This window comes from Hylobates moloch, unplaced genomic scaffold, assembly GCF_009828535.3.
Source record: "Hylobates moloch isolate HMO894 unplaced genomic scaffold, HMol_V3 SCAFFOLD_3, whole genome shotgun sequence".
Taxonomy (NCBI): Eukaryota; Metazoa; Chordata; class Mammalia; order Primates; family Hylobatidae; genus Hylobates; species Hylobates moloch.
In genome coordinates, this window is record NW_026652278.1 from 64,307,713 (window position 1) to 64,324,749 (window position 17,037).

The window sequence follows — 17,037 nt, forward strand, 5'->3', positions numbered from 1 at the left end:
AGGCTGGAGTGCAGTGGCGCGAGCTCCGCTCACTGCAAGCTCCGCCTCCCAGGTTCACGCCATTCTCCTGCCTCAGCCTCCCGAGTAGCTGGAACTACAAGCGCCTGCCACCATGCCTGGCTAGTTTTTTGTATTTTTAGTAGAGACAGGGTTTCACCATGGTCTCGATCTCCTGACCCCGTGATCCGCCCGCCTCGGCCTCCCAAAGTGCTGGGATTACAGGCGTGAGCCACCACGTCCGGCCTCCAGCCCTAATTTTTTAATTAGAAAAGATAGCTAACTAAAGACAGACAAAAATAATTTAGAATAGCATCGATAGATAGTGTGTGTTGGGAGAAAGGTAAGACTCAAGAAGTCAAATAAAGACCTCTTTTCTTGATTCATATTCAAAGGGTCCTGCTCTCTCTAACCCACATATCCACTCCTGTGCCCCTTCTGAAATTTCCCAAGAGATGTGTTTCCACTATTTGTAATATCTTATAATTTTTTGTAAGTCCTATAGTTTTGGAATTGAAATTCTGTGTCCTATTAGACTCAGGGTAGCATTTTGAGAAGTTCTTCAATGCCTTTCTTTTTTTAAAATAGTATTTTTTGGCTGGACAAAGTGGCTTACACCTATAATCCCAGCACTTTGAGAGGCCAAGACCCAAGTTCAAGACCAGTCTGGGCAACATAGTGAGACCCCGTCTCTGCAAAACATTTAAAAATTAGCTGGGTGTGGTGGTGCATGCCTGTGGTCTCAGCTACTCAGGAGGCTGAGGAGGGAGGATTACTTGAGCTCAGGAGGTCAAGGCTGCAGTGAGCCACAATTGCATCGCTGCATTCCAGCCTGACAACAAAGTTGAGACGGAGTCTTGCTCTGTCGCCCAGGCTGGGGCTGGAGTGCAGTGGCGGGATCTCAGCTCACTGCAAGCTCTGCCTCCCGGGTTCACGTCATTCTCCTGCCTCAGCCTCCCAGGTAGCTGGGACTACAGGCGCCCGCCACCATGCCCAGCTAATTTTTTTTTTTTTTTTTGTATTTTTAGTAGAGACGGGGTTTCACCATGTTAGCCAGGATGGTCTCGATCTCCCGACCTCGTGATCTGCCCACCTTGGCCCCCCAAAGTGCTTGGATTACAGGCGTGAGCCACCGTGCCCAGCCTAAAAAAAAAAAACAAAACTTTTTTTAAAGAACAGTTTTAGGATGGGCACAGTGGCTCACGCCTGTAATCCCAGCACTTTGGGAGGCTGAGGCAGGGAGATCACTTGAGGCCAGGAGCTCAAGACTAGCCTGGCCAACATGGCGAAACCCTGTCTCTATTAAAAATAGAAAAATTAGCTGGACGTGGTGGCACATGACTATAATCGCGGCTACTCAGGAGGCCGAGGCAGGAAGATCACTTGAACCTGGAAGGTGGAGGTTGCAGTGAGCCACTGCACTCGAGCTCGGGCGACAGAGTGAGACTCTGTCTCCAAAACAAAACAAGCAGACAAAAAAACAAAACCAACCCAATAACCCCAAGTTCCTCAACTTTTAGGTACCTAGGGAGGTTTCTGGACTAGGACTCTGGAGGCAAAATTTTAAGAAGGGGAGCAATCCTGCTCTTGGGAAAATATATATATATGTATTTTTTTTTTTTTTTTAGACAGAGTCTCCCTCTGTCACCCAGGCTGGAGTACAGTGGTACAATCTCGGCTCACTGCAACCTCCACCTGGCGGGTTCAAGGGGTTCTCCTGCCTCAGCCTCCTGAGTAGCTGGGATTACAGGTGCATGCCACCACACCTAATTTTTTATATTTTTGGTAGAGAAGGGGTTTCACCATGTTGGCCAGGCTGGTCTCAAACTCCTGACCTCAAGTCATCTGTCTGCTTCAGCTTCCCAAAGTGCTGGGATTACAGGCGTGAGCCACTGCACGCGGCCATGGGAAACGAATATTAATAGATGTGTGGCTATGGTGATGGGAAGGGAGGAGCTAGAGAAGGAGCTACATGGCCCTGCCAGGGATGACCTTGAGACTATGCCCTCTTCCAGGGCATCCCTACATTGTTCCTCGGTAAGGAGACCAAAGACACAATGAGAGCTGCTCCTTTGGGACCAGAAGCATCAAGATAATTTCCTGACCAGGTATGTGGCGTGTGCCTGTAGTCCCAGCTAACTGGGAGGCTGAAGCAGGAGAATTGCTTGAGCCTCGGCATTTGAGTCCAGCCTGAGCAACATAGCAAGACTTTGTTGTAAGAAAAACAAAAGGTGATTTTTTTGTCTTGGCCACAGTCTCCCCGTCCACTAAATGATTGAGGGTGGGAATGGAAGTAGAACCAAAATAATAGGAAACTCAAAGTTGTCTGAGATCCATGAAAAAAATGTCACTTTTTAAAAAACATGCCTTTTTTTTTCTGTAACATCTTTTTTAAAATCAGATGTTTTCTCATTTATATGGACTCTAAATAAAATGAAGATCTCTTTCTAAAAGGATAATTTTTAGAAGTTTTATGGAAAAAATTTTTTTTTGAGACAGGTCTGGCTCTGTCACTCAGGCTGTAGTGCAGTGGCATGATCTGGCTCACTGCGACCTCCACCTCTTTGACTCAAGCTAGCCTCCCAACTCAGCCTCCCAAGTGGCTGGGACTACAGGCATGAGCCACCATGCCCAGCTGATTTTGGTATTTTTCATAGAATCAGGGTCTTGCCATGTTGCCCAGGCTGGTTTCAAACTCCTGAGCTCAAGGGATCCTCAAACCTTGGCCTCCCAAAGTGCTGGGATTACGAGTGTGGGCCACTGTGCTGGCTTATTATGAAAATTCTCAAAAATATATTAAAGTAGGGAGGATAGTATAATGAACCTTCATTTACTCATTGCTCAGCTCCAGCAGTTATCAAACCACCACTATACCCTTCCCATCCCCCCTCAAACCAGATTATTTAGAAGCAAATCCTAGTCATTTTATCATGCCAAACAGAAATGCTTAGTATGTACCTCTACAAGAAAATGACAAACAGGACTTCTGATTATTTACAAATCTCAATCTTGTTTCCCTTCATTCCTCATCTATCCCAGGGCATGGATTAGGAAGCATGAGTTCTAACCCTGGTTTGCCCCTTGCTAACCGTGTGAGCAGGGGCAAATCATTTAACCTTTCCGGACTTGCATTTTTCTCACCTGAGTGAGGGAACTAGATGATTTCTAAGGTCCCTTCTAGTTCTAGAAATCAAAAATTCATGCAGGGGCCATCCTTCAAGCCTCTAGAGATATACAGATTTGGTGCAGTATCTATTTACCGGTTTTTGTTTGTTTGTTTGCTTTGTTTTTTTTGGTGCAGCGCCCAGTTCAGAGTCAAGACCCTCTCAATAAAGAGCCAAGCAAAAGTCCTAGAGGCTGCTGGTGGCGGAATCTTTAACCTGGAGCTTTAAAAAAGAGACAAGCCTTGGAGCTGCCCCTCTGTGCAGTTTCATGCTGCCCTCAGTATCTCTTCTTGTAACTGCAATTTATCATTTTTTTTCTTTTTTTGAGATGAAGTCTTGCTCTGTCGCCCACGCTGGAGTGCAATGGCACGATCTCTGCTCACTGCAACCTCTGCCTCCCAGGTTCAAGTGATTCTCCTGCCTCAGCCTCCTGAGTAGCTGGTATTAGAGGTGCCTGCCACCATGTCCAGATAATTTTTTTGTATTTTTAGTAGAGACGGGGTTTCACCATGTTATCCTCAAACTCCTGACCTTAGGTGAGTGATCCGCCCACCTTGGCCTCCCAGAGGGCTGGTGTGAGCCACCCCACCCTGCCAGCGACCAGTTACTTTATTAAACAACAGGAACTGATTTCTGTCATGTTCCAGGTGACTGTTAAGGAATAAGAATACTCATTTTATGGGCAAATCAACTGAATGTGAAGTAAAGTAGGTGTATTTCAGGTTGCCTGGTGAAAGAAGGATTAAGTCTGGTATACGGTTTGTCTTTTAAAATTGTGGAAAACGTGCATATCGTAGATTGACTTTTAGGGACAGATGTGGGTCCTATTGGGTTAATGGCGGAAACTTTGGGGAAGATTGTGCCCAGCCCTGAGGACTGTTGCCAATGCTTCCCTCACCACGTGTGCCATGTGCTCTTGAAGACATCCTCTCATTGGCTTCCCACACCATCATTACAACTGGAACAAGGGACGCATAAAGAGTGAGCGGCCCAGCGTGGCTCAGCTGGTAAGTGAAGGACATGGGCTTGGACCCAGGACTTCTGGCTGCTGCAGCATGTATCCTGCTTCCCTACAGCTTGAAGAGGGCTAGGAAAATGAGACTGGAGGACTTCTTAGAAAAAGAAACTTGAGGAGGGCGTATCACGAGGTCAGGAGATCGAGACCACGGTGAAACCCCGTCTCTACTAAAAATACAAAAAAATTAGCCGGGCGTGGTGGCGGGCGCCTGTAGTCCCAGCTACTCGGAGAGGCTGAGGCAGGAGAATGGCGTGAACCTGGGAGGCGGAGCTTGCAGTGAGCCGAGATTGCGCCACTGCACTCCAGCCTGGGCGACAGAGCAAGACTCCGTCTCAAAAAAAAAAAAAAGAAAAAGAAACTTGATTATTAGCATAGTGGCAGAAGAGCAAATGCTTATGAATACTGCACCTGTGCTTTAAAAGTCACCATGAGCTGGGCGTTGTGGCTCACGTCTGTAATCCCAGCACTTTGGGAGACTGAGACAGGTGGATCACTTGAGGTCGGGAGTTCGAGGGCAGCTTGGCCAACATGACAAAAACCCCATCTATACTGAAAAAAAAAAAAAAAAGAAAAGAAAGAAAGAAAGAAAAAAATTAGTCAAACACGCTTGCTTGAACCCAGGAGGTGGAGGTCCAGCCTGGGCGACAGAGAGCGAGAGAGAAAAAAAAAAAAAAAAAAAAAAACAGCACCATGACCCAGAGAAAGAAAGAAAAAAAAATGAAGTTCCCAAATGGAAAAAGCCCCTAAAATTACCATTTTAAAGCACAAGCCCCAATCAGCTCTGGGGATTTGCAGGAAACTCATCAAAGCCATTGATAGGAACTATTATTCTGGTGCCAGGGTTTTCAATTGGGAGTTAGATTAAAAAGGACCAAAGATGACATCTGATATTTCAAACTGAAACCAACGTTCCTCAGTGGAAAGCTTTCCAGGCCAGTGCATTTTGGGATTGGTTATTGCACTTGGAGATGCCCCTGAGTTGGAGGACACACTTCTGGCTGATTTGAGGGGCTTCTGAGGAGGGCCAACATGTACACTCTTTGTGTTCTTGCACCACGGCTATTAGACTGTGAGGCTCTGTCCTTAGCAGGAAATGGTAAAGGAATCAGCAGGAAGCCTAAAACAAGGGAAGGGAAACTCCTCCCTCCTATCAAAGGCCTGGCAAGGGCGAGGATGAGAATGGAAAGTGGGGCACATGCATTAAGCCGTCTGGGGAGCGGTAGGAATAGACATGTTGAAATGGAGAGTGGTTGAATCTTGAAAGGAAGTAAGGAAAATGTATATGCCACAAGGGCAAGGATGTATGATAGGCTTGTAATTATTGTATAACTTTATTTTATTTTATTATTTTCATTTTTTTGAAATGGAGTTTCTCTCTGTCACCCAGGCTGGCGTGCAATGGTACGATCTCAGCTTACCTCAACCTCTGCCTCCCGGGTTCAAGCGATTCGCCTACCTCAGCCTCCCTAGTAGCTGGGACTACAGGCATCTGCCACCACACCCGGCTAATTTTTTGTATTTTTAGTAGAGACAGGGTTTCACTGTGTTAGCCAGAATTGTCTCGATCTCCTGACCTTGTGATCCGCCCACCTCAGCCTCCCAAAGTGCTGGGATTACAGGCGTGGACCACAGCACCTGGCCTTTATTGTATAACTTTAATATGGAGCCTTAGTCCTCCAGAAATCTGCACCATGCCCAGGGAAAATGCTGTTCCTTTATTTACATGAGGCAGAGGCTTGTGTTGTTTGCTAAGGTCCAGCAGCTCACCGTGAGGACAACCTCTCCCTCGTTCCTGATTTCTGGCTTATTCAAGGCCAGATGACCCAAAACTCAAGTTGAAAATTTTGACTAGGAGAACAGATAAAAATAGAAATGGAATCCAATCTTAAGAAATGCACAATGTGAAGGAGAGAGGAATGCAAAATAATTTTTCTGTTTTACCACAGTCTTTGCAACTGAAAATCCTATGTTCTTGAGATAGAGAGAGAGCCGATGATCTAATGCAAGAAACTGAGTTTAAGAAGAAACTGTTTGCCGGGCGTGGTGGCTCACGCCTGTAATCCCAGCACTTTGGGAGGCTGAGGCGGGCGGATGGCCTGAGGTCAGGAGTTCGAGACCAGCCTGGCCAACATGGTGAAACGCCGTCTCTACTAAAAATACAAAATTAGTCCAGCGCAGTGGCGTGCACCTGTAATCCCAGCTACTCAGGAGGCTGAGGCAGGGGAATTGCTTGAACCCAGGAGGTGGAGGTTGCAGTGAGCTGATATCACACCACTGCACTCCAGCCTGGGTGACAGAGCGAGACTCCATCTCAAAAAAAAAAAAAAGAAAAAAAAAAAAAAAGAGAAGAAGAAGAAGAAACTGTTCATCTGAAATCCGACAACTCATTCTTGAAGGTTAGAGCTCAGCTTTGAAGTTTCACTTCACGAGCTTGGCTCAGTGAGGTATGTTACTCCCCAGTAAAAAAGAGAATGTTTTATGTTGAAAGTGCTCGGTGACGAAAAGGCAGCACCCAGCTCCCCCTTATCTCATCAAAAATGCAGCAGATTCTTAATATTCGCAATCTTGTGTTTAGATTGTTACCTGAAGAAAGGAAAAACAAACTGTCCCGAATGCTGATTCTACTGTTTCGGTGGGAAAAAAAATTTCTAGCAGGCAAGTGGCAAACAACAAAACATTTGAAAAAGCAGGCCTGGGGGGGGAGTCCAGTACAGTTTCATAATGGGTATGAATAGTTATTTTACTGTGTTCCCCCCACCTCCTTTCTTTCTGGGTTTTGATGTAGATGTCTTTCTATTTGTTCAGGAAATTGTGACGTGTGTTCTGGGCAGGGTTTGAGGTTTTGGAACATTTTCTAAAAGCACCCTGCTACATTTCCTAATCAAGAAGTTGGTGTGCAGCTGGGAGAGCTGGACTGAGTTGGTCATGATGCAGAAGCTACTCAAATGCAGTCGGCTCGTCCTGGCTCTTGCCCTAATCCTGGTTCTGGAATCCTCAGTTCAAGGTAAGACTCAGGAGTCTTGTTCCCCAGCCACCTTCTCTGTAAGCCCCATGGTCCATACAAGTCGTTATATTCATTTTAAGGCGTAGAATGTGTAATATTGTGGGAAAGGAGGCAAAGAAGAAGGATTTGGGGTCGCTGAACCCTTTAATATGAGTTCAGTTAAGTTAGGTACCAAGAAAAATTAAACTCTGTGGCGTGTGCAGTCTTGTAAACTCTTACAATGATTGAAATGTACTATTTGGGGATGAAAATGTGAGGTATATAAATTTTTAAAACTCAAAAAAGGAATCTAGAAAATGACTCCTGTGTCTGTTGCATGGAGGAGATGGTACCTTTGAGTGTTGGGGGGTTTCTGCCTACCCCTAAGTGTCTACATCAGCCCCAAGTTTTAGTGCGCTGTGATGGTGTCATTGTTATTTTAACACTGGGAGATGTTATATTCCAACTGGGGTGAATCTGACTGTGTGTATTTTTTTCATTTTTTTTTTTAAAGATAAACTTGGTTCTTACTGAAAACTCAATTATGGTTAGACATAGTTAATGTAAAGCCTCTCAGATTTTAAAGAGAAGGCCAAATAATTTGGTATTTGTGCTCTTACTCAGAGAAGCATCATATTCGGAAACACCTTTCTAGGTTTATCTATCATTTAGTGTTGTTCAGTCAGACTGAAACAACTTAAAACCTTTAATGACTAAGACAGTGAAAATGATAGGCTTGTAAGAAAAATACAATTTGTTCTTCTTTGGCAAATAAGGAATCATGTCTAAATAAGACAGAGGTCATGGCTTGTTAGAGGGATGGCTGAACTTATAGTAGAAAAACACTAGGTTCTGCCAAATGGTAAGGGAAATGTTGAGTCACAGTGACACACACGTCCTAGGTTTGTTTCGTCAAAGTGACTTTTGGTTGTCATGATCTTACTTCCGGTGGAGGTGAAATCTTACAGATGATCACAGAGACATTCATTTTATGTTGGAAATTTATAAAATCATTTTCTTCTAGTTATGCTAATATTGAAAAAAGAGCAAGCAATGTTTCTGGAACTTTATTAATCTATGTATTTTTAAAATATAAAACATTGTCAATTGTAGGCAACAGGCTTCACTGGGATCTTTTAGGGAATATCTTCAGCTTGATGAAATAATTCCCGAATAACCATGTGGTCTGACAAGATCGAGAGTAATGAGGCCCATACTTTAGTACAGTCTTGAGTGGCCAGATGGTGCTGGGCATACCCCAACCAGAGATACGTAAGTCTTTATGTTTTCAAAATTTCCCAGAAACATGAATTTCCCACTAAGATTCATTAAGGAAAACTAGAATGAAAACAAAAACGTTCCTTGTATAATATTCATCAGAAAGAAATGAAGAAGGCCGGGCGTGGTGGCTCACGCCTGTAATCCCAGCACTTTGGGAGGCTGAGGTAGGCAGATCATGAGGTCAGGAGTTTGAGACCAGCCTGGCCAACATAGTGAAACCCCGTCTCTACCAAAAATACAAAAAAATTAGCCGGGCATGGTGGCACGCACCTGTCATCCCAGCTACTCAGGAGGCTGAGGCAGGAGAATTGCTTTAACCTGGGAGGCGGAGGTTGCAGTAAGCTGAGATTGCACCACTGTACTCCAGCCCAGGTGACAGTGCAAGACTCTGTCAGAAGGAAAGAGAGAGAGAGAGAAAGAGAGAGACAGAGAGAGAAAGAAAGGAAAGAAAGGAAGAGAAAGAAAGAAAATAATTCATCATGAAATTGTATAGAATACTAGCATTTATGTCATGACCTCATAGGTTTAGCTCTTTGTTAGAAAAGGAAACCATAGAAAGAGACAAGGGAGAAACTGACAAACTAGGGTGTTTCCGAAAAAAGGCTCTTGGTATCGGGCTCAAGGGCTTGTGCCCACATCTGAGCGTGCAGGGAAATAGATGTCCCCCACTGGCTGCACGTGTGAGTGACTGTGGCACAAGGCTGTGATGTGAAGAGTCGTGACACCATTTCCTCACACCTCCGTGCAATGCCAGATATGATTCGACAACATTCTTCCTGTCTTATAAAAAGTGTTTATCTAGCCCCTTGGTTTGGCTGATGAAATCAACTAGGCTTTTGGCTTGCTTTTACTGAGCATATTCAAAACCATTTCGGTTACTATAGTGGTTTGCTCGGGTTCCCATAACAAAGTACCATGGACTGAATGGCTTAAATAACAGAAATGTATTTCCTCACAGTTCTGGAGATGGGAGTCCAAGATCAAGGTGCTGGCAGGGTCGATCGCATTCTGAGGCCTCGCTCCCTGGCTTATAGATGGCACCTTCTCCCTTGTCTGTCTGCGCATGGCCTTTCCTCCATGCATCCGTGTCTTAATACCATCTTCTTAGAAGGTCACCAGGCATTGGATCAGGGCCACCCTAATGGCCTCATCTTAACTAACTATATCTGCAATGACCCTATTTCTGAACAATTTCACATGGTGAGATTCCATGGGTTAGAACTTCAACATATGAATTTGGTGGTGGTATATTTTTATTATAAGTCAAACCCAAGTAAAGATGTGGGGTAAGATTGTGTCTACCAAGCACAAAGAAATGGAAATTTGGGGATGTGTGGGTAACTCTGGAGAGCACAGATGACTAATCTATTTAATGTAGAACTCCAGGGGATTTGATGAGGCCTGTGAATCTTACACTCTTATTGCCTCTCTTTTCCAATGATGCCCATAAAGAAAAAAATGGAATATCCACGAACAGGTGCAGCCAAGGCGGCCAGGCCCGCCATGTGTCCACTGTATACTGTCTCCTAGCTCACAGGAATGATATTGATCCACTTATTGTGCTGCTCTTTGTAAAGTGATTTCACATCCATTCTCTGGTAATCATCATCACATTCCCTGTGAGGAGGAATTAGCACCAATTATAGAGGAGAAAACTGGATCTGACATTTCTCATCTCATTTGCTGTATACATCAACCTCTTGCAAAAAATGTGTGAGTCTTGCCCAAGAGCCATTACAACTAATTAATGGCTGAACTGGTCATCTGATTTCAAGGCCAGAATTAACTTTCTACTGCAGCTCATGGATCAGAGGTTTTCTTTATTTAAACAAACAAACAAAAAATCCTTTGACTGTAGCCCTTGCTATAATGTTTCCCACTGAGCTGAGGGAGAAATTGAAAGTAAACTTAGGAGCTTTTTATAGCTTGTCAAACCATGCAAGAGTGGAGGAAGCTTATCCATCTTGTGGAATTGATAGACCAGGAGGAAGTAACTCCGGCTTAGATAATGCTACCATTTTGAATAAATCAAATGGTCTTCTTTTCCCCTTCACGGTAGTTGCTGCTTAAGTTTCTCTAACATGCCTGCAGTAAGTTTCCATTAAGAATAGGAAATTAGGCTCGGTACAGTGGCTCACGTCTGTCGTCTTATCACTTTGGGAGACCGAGGAGGGTGGATCACTTGAGGTCAGGAGTTCAAGACCAGCCTGGCCAACATGGTGAAACCCCCATCTCTACTAAAAATACAAAAATTAGCCAGGCATGGTGGCATGCACCTGTAATCCCAGCTACTCGAGAGGCTGGGGCAGGAGAATCACTTGAACCTGGAGGGTGGAAGTTGCAGTGAGCCAAGATCATGGCTGGGCGCAGTGGCTCACGCTTGTAATCCCAGCACTTTGGGAGGCCGAGGCGGGCGGATCACGAGGTCAGGAGATCGAGACCACGGTGAAACCCCGTCTCCACTAAAAATACAAAAAATTAGCCGGGCTTGGTGGCGGGCGCCTGTAGTCCCAGCTACTCAGAGAGGCTGAGGCAGGAGAATGGCGTGAACCTGGGAGGCAGAGCTTGCAGTGAGCTGAGATTGCGCCACTGCACTCCAGCCTGTCTCAAAAAAAAAAAAAAAAAAAAAGAAAAAGAAAAAGAAAAGAAAAGATATTGTGACTATGTTGAGGGAAAAGTTAGTACCATACTATAAAAAGGTATGGACTATTGGCGAAAGTTGTTTGCTTTGGTAACATTTACTCATAGAAAGTATTTTGGTAAAGCAGGACTCAGGGTGGTGGGGGAGGTGGGCAGTGAGGCATAGGATTCAAATAAAAACCATTCTTTCCCTTGGAATCCACTACACAATTAACCAACAAATCCCATAAGTGGGCCTTTTAGGAAGATAGCATTTCTGTCCATGAGCATACCCACTATAATCACAAGATATTTATCTCAAGCAAGATAGAGTCAAGATACTCTCACAACCTCAGGGGCTGGAACTATAAATTTTAACATCCTGTCAACACCCTTGAATAGCTATGTCAAGAATTTAGTGTCTGTAACTTGTTCTTTATTTTAAAGTACATTTAACATCACTGGCCCCAAATTAGATAGGCTTTTGGAGAGGGAGCCCTTCTACTTTTGATTTCTTTATAAAATTTTAAAATAGTTTTGTTGAGATAGTGTTCACATACCATACAATTCACCCATTAAAAGTGTTCAATTCAATGATTAGGCCAGGTGTAGTGGCTCATGCCTGTAATCCCAGCACTTTGGGAGGCCAAGGTGGGTGGATCACCTGAGGCCAAGAGTTTGAGACTAGCCTGGCCAACGTGGCGAGAACTTGTCTCTACTAAAAATACAGAAATTAACTGGGCATGGTGGTGTGCACCTGTAATTCCAGCTACTTGGGAGGCTGAGGCAGGAGAATCACTTGAACCTGGGAGGCAGATGTTGCAGTGAGCTGAGATCGCACCGCTGTACTCCAGCCTGGATGACGGAGCAAGACTCTGTCTCCAAAAAAAAAAAAAAAAAAGTGTTTAATGTTTTTTAGTATATTCACAGAGTCATGCAACCGTCACTATAATCACTTCTAGAACATTTTCATGATCCCCAAAAAGAAAGCCTTCGTTATGAATTTTAATTAGCTAAGATTCTGAACTCTGGGGGAATTTTGTATTCTAGAAATATGTTTTACTAATATGCTACAGTTGTATTTGTCATGCTGGTGAAAAGACGTGGTCTTTCACCTGGATGCTTTCTCATTAAGCATTATTTTTCTGTTTAGCTTCCTATGTAAGCAAACATTTTTTCAGCTTGATACTCAGTGCGTCAGCAGCTTGCAGAAGAGACTGCCTAGGCTTGCTCTGTCCAATAGGGTAGCCACAAGTGACTTGTGGCTACTGAACACTTGAAATGTGGCAAGGCCAAATTGGGACATGTTGTGAATGCAAAATATACAAGATTTGGAAGCCTTAGTATGAAGAAAAGAATGCAAAATATCCCATTAATAACTTTGATATTGATGATATGTTAAAGGACAATATTTGAATATATTAGGTTAAATAAAATGTATTAAAATTAATTTCACCTGTTTCTTTTTACTTTTAAAAATATGGCCACTAGAACATTTAAAACTATGCGGTTTGCTTTGTGTTTCTATTGGACAGAGCTGGTCTAGACAGTATAAGGTGTGAAGACACCGCCCTCTGCTGGAGAAGATGCTGGATTTTTATTTCACCTACAGGAAGAGAAGTCTAATTAGCAATTAGATGCCAAACTAATGCTGCCTCAGGAAAGAATCAAAAGAGAAAGAGTGAAACCAGGCCAGGCGCGATGGCTCACGCCTATAATCCCAGCACTTTGGGAGGCCAAGGCGAGCGGATCACGAGGTCAGGAGATCGAGACCATCCTGGCTAACCCCGTCTCTACTAAAAATACAAAAAATTAGCCGGGCATGATGGCGCGCGCCTATAATTCCAGCTACTTGGGAGGCTGAGGCAAGAGAATAGCTTAAACCCAGGTGGCGGAGGGTGCAGTGAGCTGAGATATGCCACAGCACTCCAGCCTGGGCAACAGAGCCAGACTCTATCTCAAAATAAAGAAAAATAAAAAAAGAAAGAAAGTCCATAAATTGAGACTCCTAGAGATACTAAATGGTAGAATGGGAATTTGAATTTAAATTTATAAGATGTCAGAGATCATAGGTCATCGTCGTCCTCCTCCTTTTCATGAGCGGAACTAGCAATGAAGAGCTCTATGTGCTAGGTACTACTCTAAGAAGCTAACATTTGTATCTCATTATTAGCTCCATTACTGCCCCATCCTACAGATGAGAAAATTGAGGCACAGGGAGTTTAAGTTGGCCAAGATCACACAGCCAGTAAGGGGCAGACATTGAAAGGTCATTTTGCCTGCCTTATCCCCAGCCTCCAGGCAGTGGCAGAGCTAACTCATTTTGGACAAACAGCTCTCCCAGACCAGACATTGTAAGCTATACTCAGGAATCATAGGAAAGATTATGATAGAATAATATATAGTTACAAAGAAAAGAAAGAAAATCCTATGGGAGAATATTTACTGTTTTCTATATTAAAGTGTTTAATGTTTATGTTTTTAGAGGAATATTGTTTATTATGGCAATTTAGAAGACAAATGAGAAAAATATCACCAGATTCTACCACCAGTTATTTTTGTGTATTTCCTTCCATTTTTCCCCCATGTCTGTTTATATAATTGAAACTATTATTCACACAAAGAGGTATTCTGATTTTCTTAGTTATTTTTATTTATTTTTAATTTTGTAAATTAACTTTTTTCTTCTGAGACAGTCTCGCTCTGTCACCCAGGCTGAAGTGCAGCCATGCAGTCTTGGCTCACTGTGACCTCCCAGGCTCAAGCAATCCTCCTGCCTCAGCCTCCTAAGTAGCTGAGACTACAGATGCGTGCTACCACATCCAGCTAATTTTTAAAATCTTTTTTTTTTTTTTTTTTGGTAGAAATGGGAGTCTCTCTATGTTGCCCAGCCTGTATTGAACCCTTGGGCTCAAGTGATCCTCCCACCTCAGTCTCCTAAAGTGCTGGGGTTTCAGGCGTGAGCTACCACACCCAGCCTAATTTTTATTTTTATTTTATTAAAAAAAAAAAAGTTTTTGCCCTACCCGCCTCTCACCCTCTCACTCATTTTTAAGTATAGGTTTTTCTACAATGCCACATCGTCTTTTCCATAAAAAGTACTTTTGGCCGGGCGTGGTGGCTCACGCCTGTAATCCCAGCACTTTGGGAGACCGAGGCGGGTGGATCACCTGAGGTCAGGAGTTCGAGACCAGCCGGGCCAACATGGTGAAACTCCGTCCCTACTAAAAATACAACAATTAGCCAGATGTGATCGTGGGCACCTGTCATCCCAGCTACTCAGGAGGCTGAGGCAGGAGAATCGCTTGAACCTGGGAGGCAGAGGTTGCAGTGAGCCCAGATTGTGCCACTGCACCCCAGCCAGGGCAACAGAGCGAGACTCCATCTCAAAAAAAAAAAAAAGTACTTTTCTTCATTTGGTTAGTATTCTCTCATGAGTTGATGCCTTGTAATTTATCTGAGTGTTTTCCATTATTTTGTGGTGAGCTTTAAAACTACCCTTCCTGCCTTTCAAGAATCTTAGACATGCTCCTTCTTGCTAGGTAATTACTAGCTGCACTCATTAGAATAAAGTATATGCTTGGAGTGGGGAGGAGATGAACTTTTTGAAGGGCAGTGAAGTATTTCTCACCACCAGGCCTTTGTCTTTGCTAAACTGAGGAAGGAAGATTTTATTTCATTAGCTAATAAAGAACCTCCCATATAGGCCGGGCATGGTGGCTCACGCCTGTAATCCTCACATTTTCAGAGACCGAGTTGGGGGGATTGCCTGAGCTCAGGCGTTTGAGACCAGCTTGGGCAACATGGCGAAACCCCATCTCTACTAAAAATATAAAAAATTAGCTGGGCTTGGTGGTGAGTACCTGTAATCCCAGTTACTCCGGAGGGTGAGGCAGAAAAATTGCTTGAACCCCGGAGGTGGAAGTTGCCATGAGCCGAGATCGTGACAATGCATTCCAGCCTGGGCGACACAGCAAGACTCTCTCTCAAAATAAAATAAAATAAAATAAAATAAACAAATAAATAAATCCCCTATATAACCTCATAACATCAGATTTGGAGCCTTTTCCATAGAAATGAAATTCAGAAGAAGCTGAGACTCAGATATTGCAAGCTGCCTGGCGCTCTGTGAATAGAGGAAACTTGTTCTTGTGAAATCTGAGTGGAAAGACACAGGACAAATTGTTATCTACTTTTCATTCCTAAGGATACCGTATGGCCCTAAAACACAAGAACTAGAATTCTGTGATACCACGGGTACTACACAGTGTGTTCCTTCCCCTTTCTGAACCTGATTTGACTCATCTCTATGAAAAGATGTGGGCTTTGGGGTCAGATGTGGGTTGGAATCCTAGCACCTGTGTGGCTGCAATTTTCTTTTGTGTAAAATTGAGATAATAGTACAAAAGTAACAACAGTTAATATTATCAAGTGTTTACTGTGTGCCTGGCACTATGTTAAATTCTTTAAGTGTATTTTCTTGTTTAATTTTTGTGATAGGCTTATGACACTATTAGTATCTTCATATTACAGTGAGGGTTCAGAGAAGTTAAGATTTCATAACTCGGCCGGGCGCGGTGGCTCACGCTTGTAATCCCAGCACTTTGGGAGGCCGAGGCGGGCGGATCACAAGGTCAGGAGATCGAGACCATGGTGAAACCCCGTCTCTACTAAAAATACAAAAAAAAAAAAATTAGCTGGGCATGGTGGCGGGCGCCTATAGTCCCAGCTACTCGGAGAGGCTGAGGCAGGAGAATGGCGTGAACCCGGGAGGCGGAGCTTGCAGTGAGCCGAGATTGCGCCGCTGCACTCCAGCCTGGGTGACAGAGCGAGACTCCGTCTCAAAAAAAAAAAAAAAAAAAAAAAAGATTTCATAACTAGTCAGCAGAGCTGGGACTTCACTCCAGGCAGCTGATTCCAAGCCTATTCTAAGTTTAAACTGCTACTTTTTGGAGTGTTGTAAGAAGGACAATTTATATAAAAGGTTGGCACATAGTGGGTGCTGCTGTTATATAAATGGCATAAAATCTGTCTACATTTTGCCTTTTACCAAATTTAGAATCTATTTAGTTAAAACCTTCTTAGGGCAGGCTGGGTGCAGTTGCTCATGCCTCTAATCTCAGCACACTGGGAGGCCAAGGCAGGAGGATTGCTTGAGCCCAGGCATTTGAGACCAGCCTGGGCACATAGTGAGACCCCCATCTCTCCAAAAAACAAACAAACAAACAAAAACAAAACAAAACAAAACTAGTTGGGTGTGGTGGTGCGCCTGTATTCCCGGCTACTCAAGAGGCTGGGGTGGGAGAATGGCTTGAGCCCAGGAGTTCAAGGTTGCAGTGAGCTATGATCACAGTAATGCACTCCAGCTTGGACAGCAGAGTGAGACCCTGTCTCGAAAAAATTAAAAATAAAAACTTCTTAGTACAGAGTGATTAGAAGCTGTGTAGTAGATACTTAGTAACAATGTGGGTTCCTTGGGCAGGTTATCCTATGCAGAGAGCCAGGTACCAATGGGTGCGCTGCAATCCAGACAGCAATTCTGCAAACTGCCTTGAAGAAAAAGGACCAATGTTCGAACTACTTCCAGGTGAATCCAACAAGATCTCCCATCTGAGGACTGACCTTTTTCCGTAAGTGAACTTATCTCTATTTATTTATTTATTTATTTATTTATTTGAGACAGAGTTTCACTTTTCTTGCCCAGGCTGGAGTGCAATGGCGCGATCTCAGCTCACTGCAACCTCCGCCTCCTAGGTTCAAGCGATTCTCCTGCTTCAGCCTCTCGAGCAGCTGGGATTTCAGGCGCCTGCCACCATGCCCAGCTAATTTTTTTTTTTTTTTTGGCGTGTGAAGGAGTCTCGCTCTGTCCGTTCAGGCTGGAGTGCAGTGGTGCAATCTCGGCTCACTGCAAGCTCCACCTCCTGGGTTCACACCATTCTCCCGCCTCAGCCTCCCAAGTAGCTGGGACTACAGGC

At 43.9% G+C, this 17,037-nt stretch overlaps 1 protein-coding gene across 2 annotated transcripts in view; it reads left to right on the forward strand.

Annotated features, from left to right (window-relative positions):
- The first annotated feature begins 6,984 nt into the window (after window positions 1-6,984).
- The window catches only part of SRGN (serglycin), a 22,795-nt gene continuing 12,742 nt past the window's right edge, over window positions 6,985-17,037 (forward strand). Inside the window, exons 1-2 of one of the 2 annotated variants that reach the window (XM_032138817.2) lie at window positions 6,985-7,183; window positions 16,545-16,692. In XM_032138817.2, the coding sequence (XP_031994708.1) occupies window positions 7,105-7,183; window positions 16,545-16,692 (227 nt within the window). In that variant the 5' untranslated portion in view covers window positions 6,985-7,104. The remainder of the gene's footprint in view (window positions 7,184-16,544; window positions 16,693-17,037) is intronic. The other variant, XM_032138824.2, reaches the window with a different exon arrangement.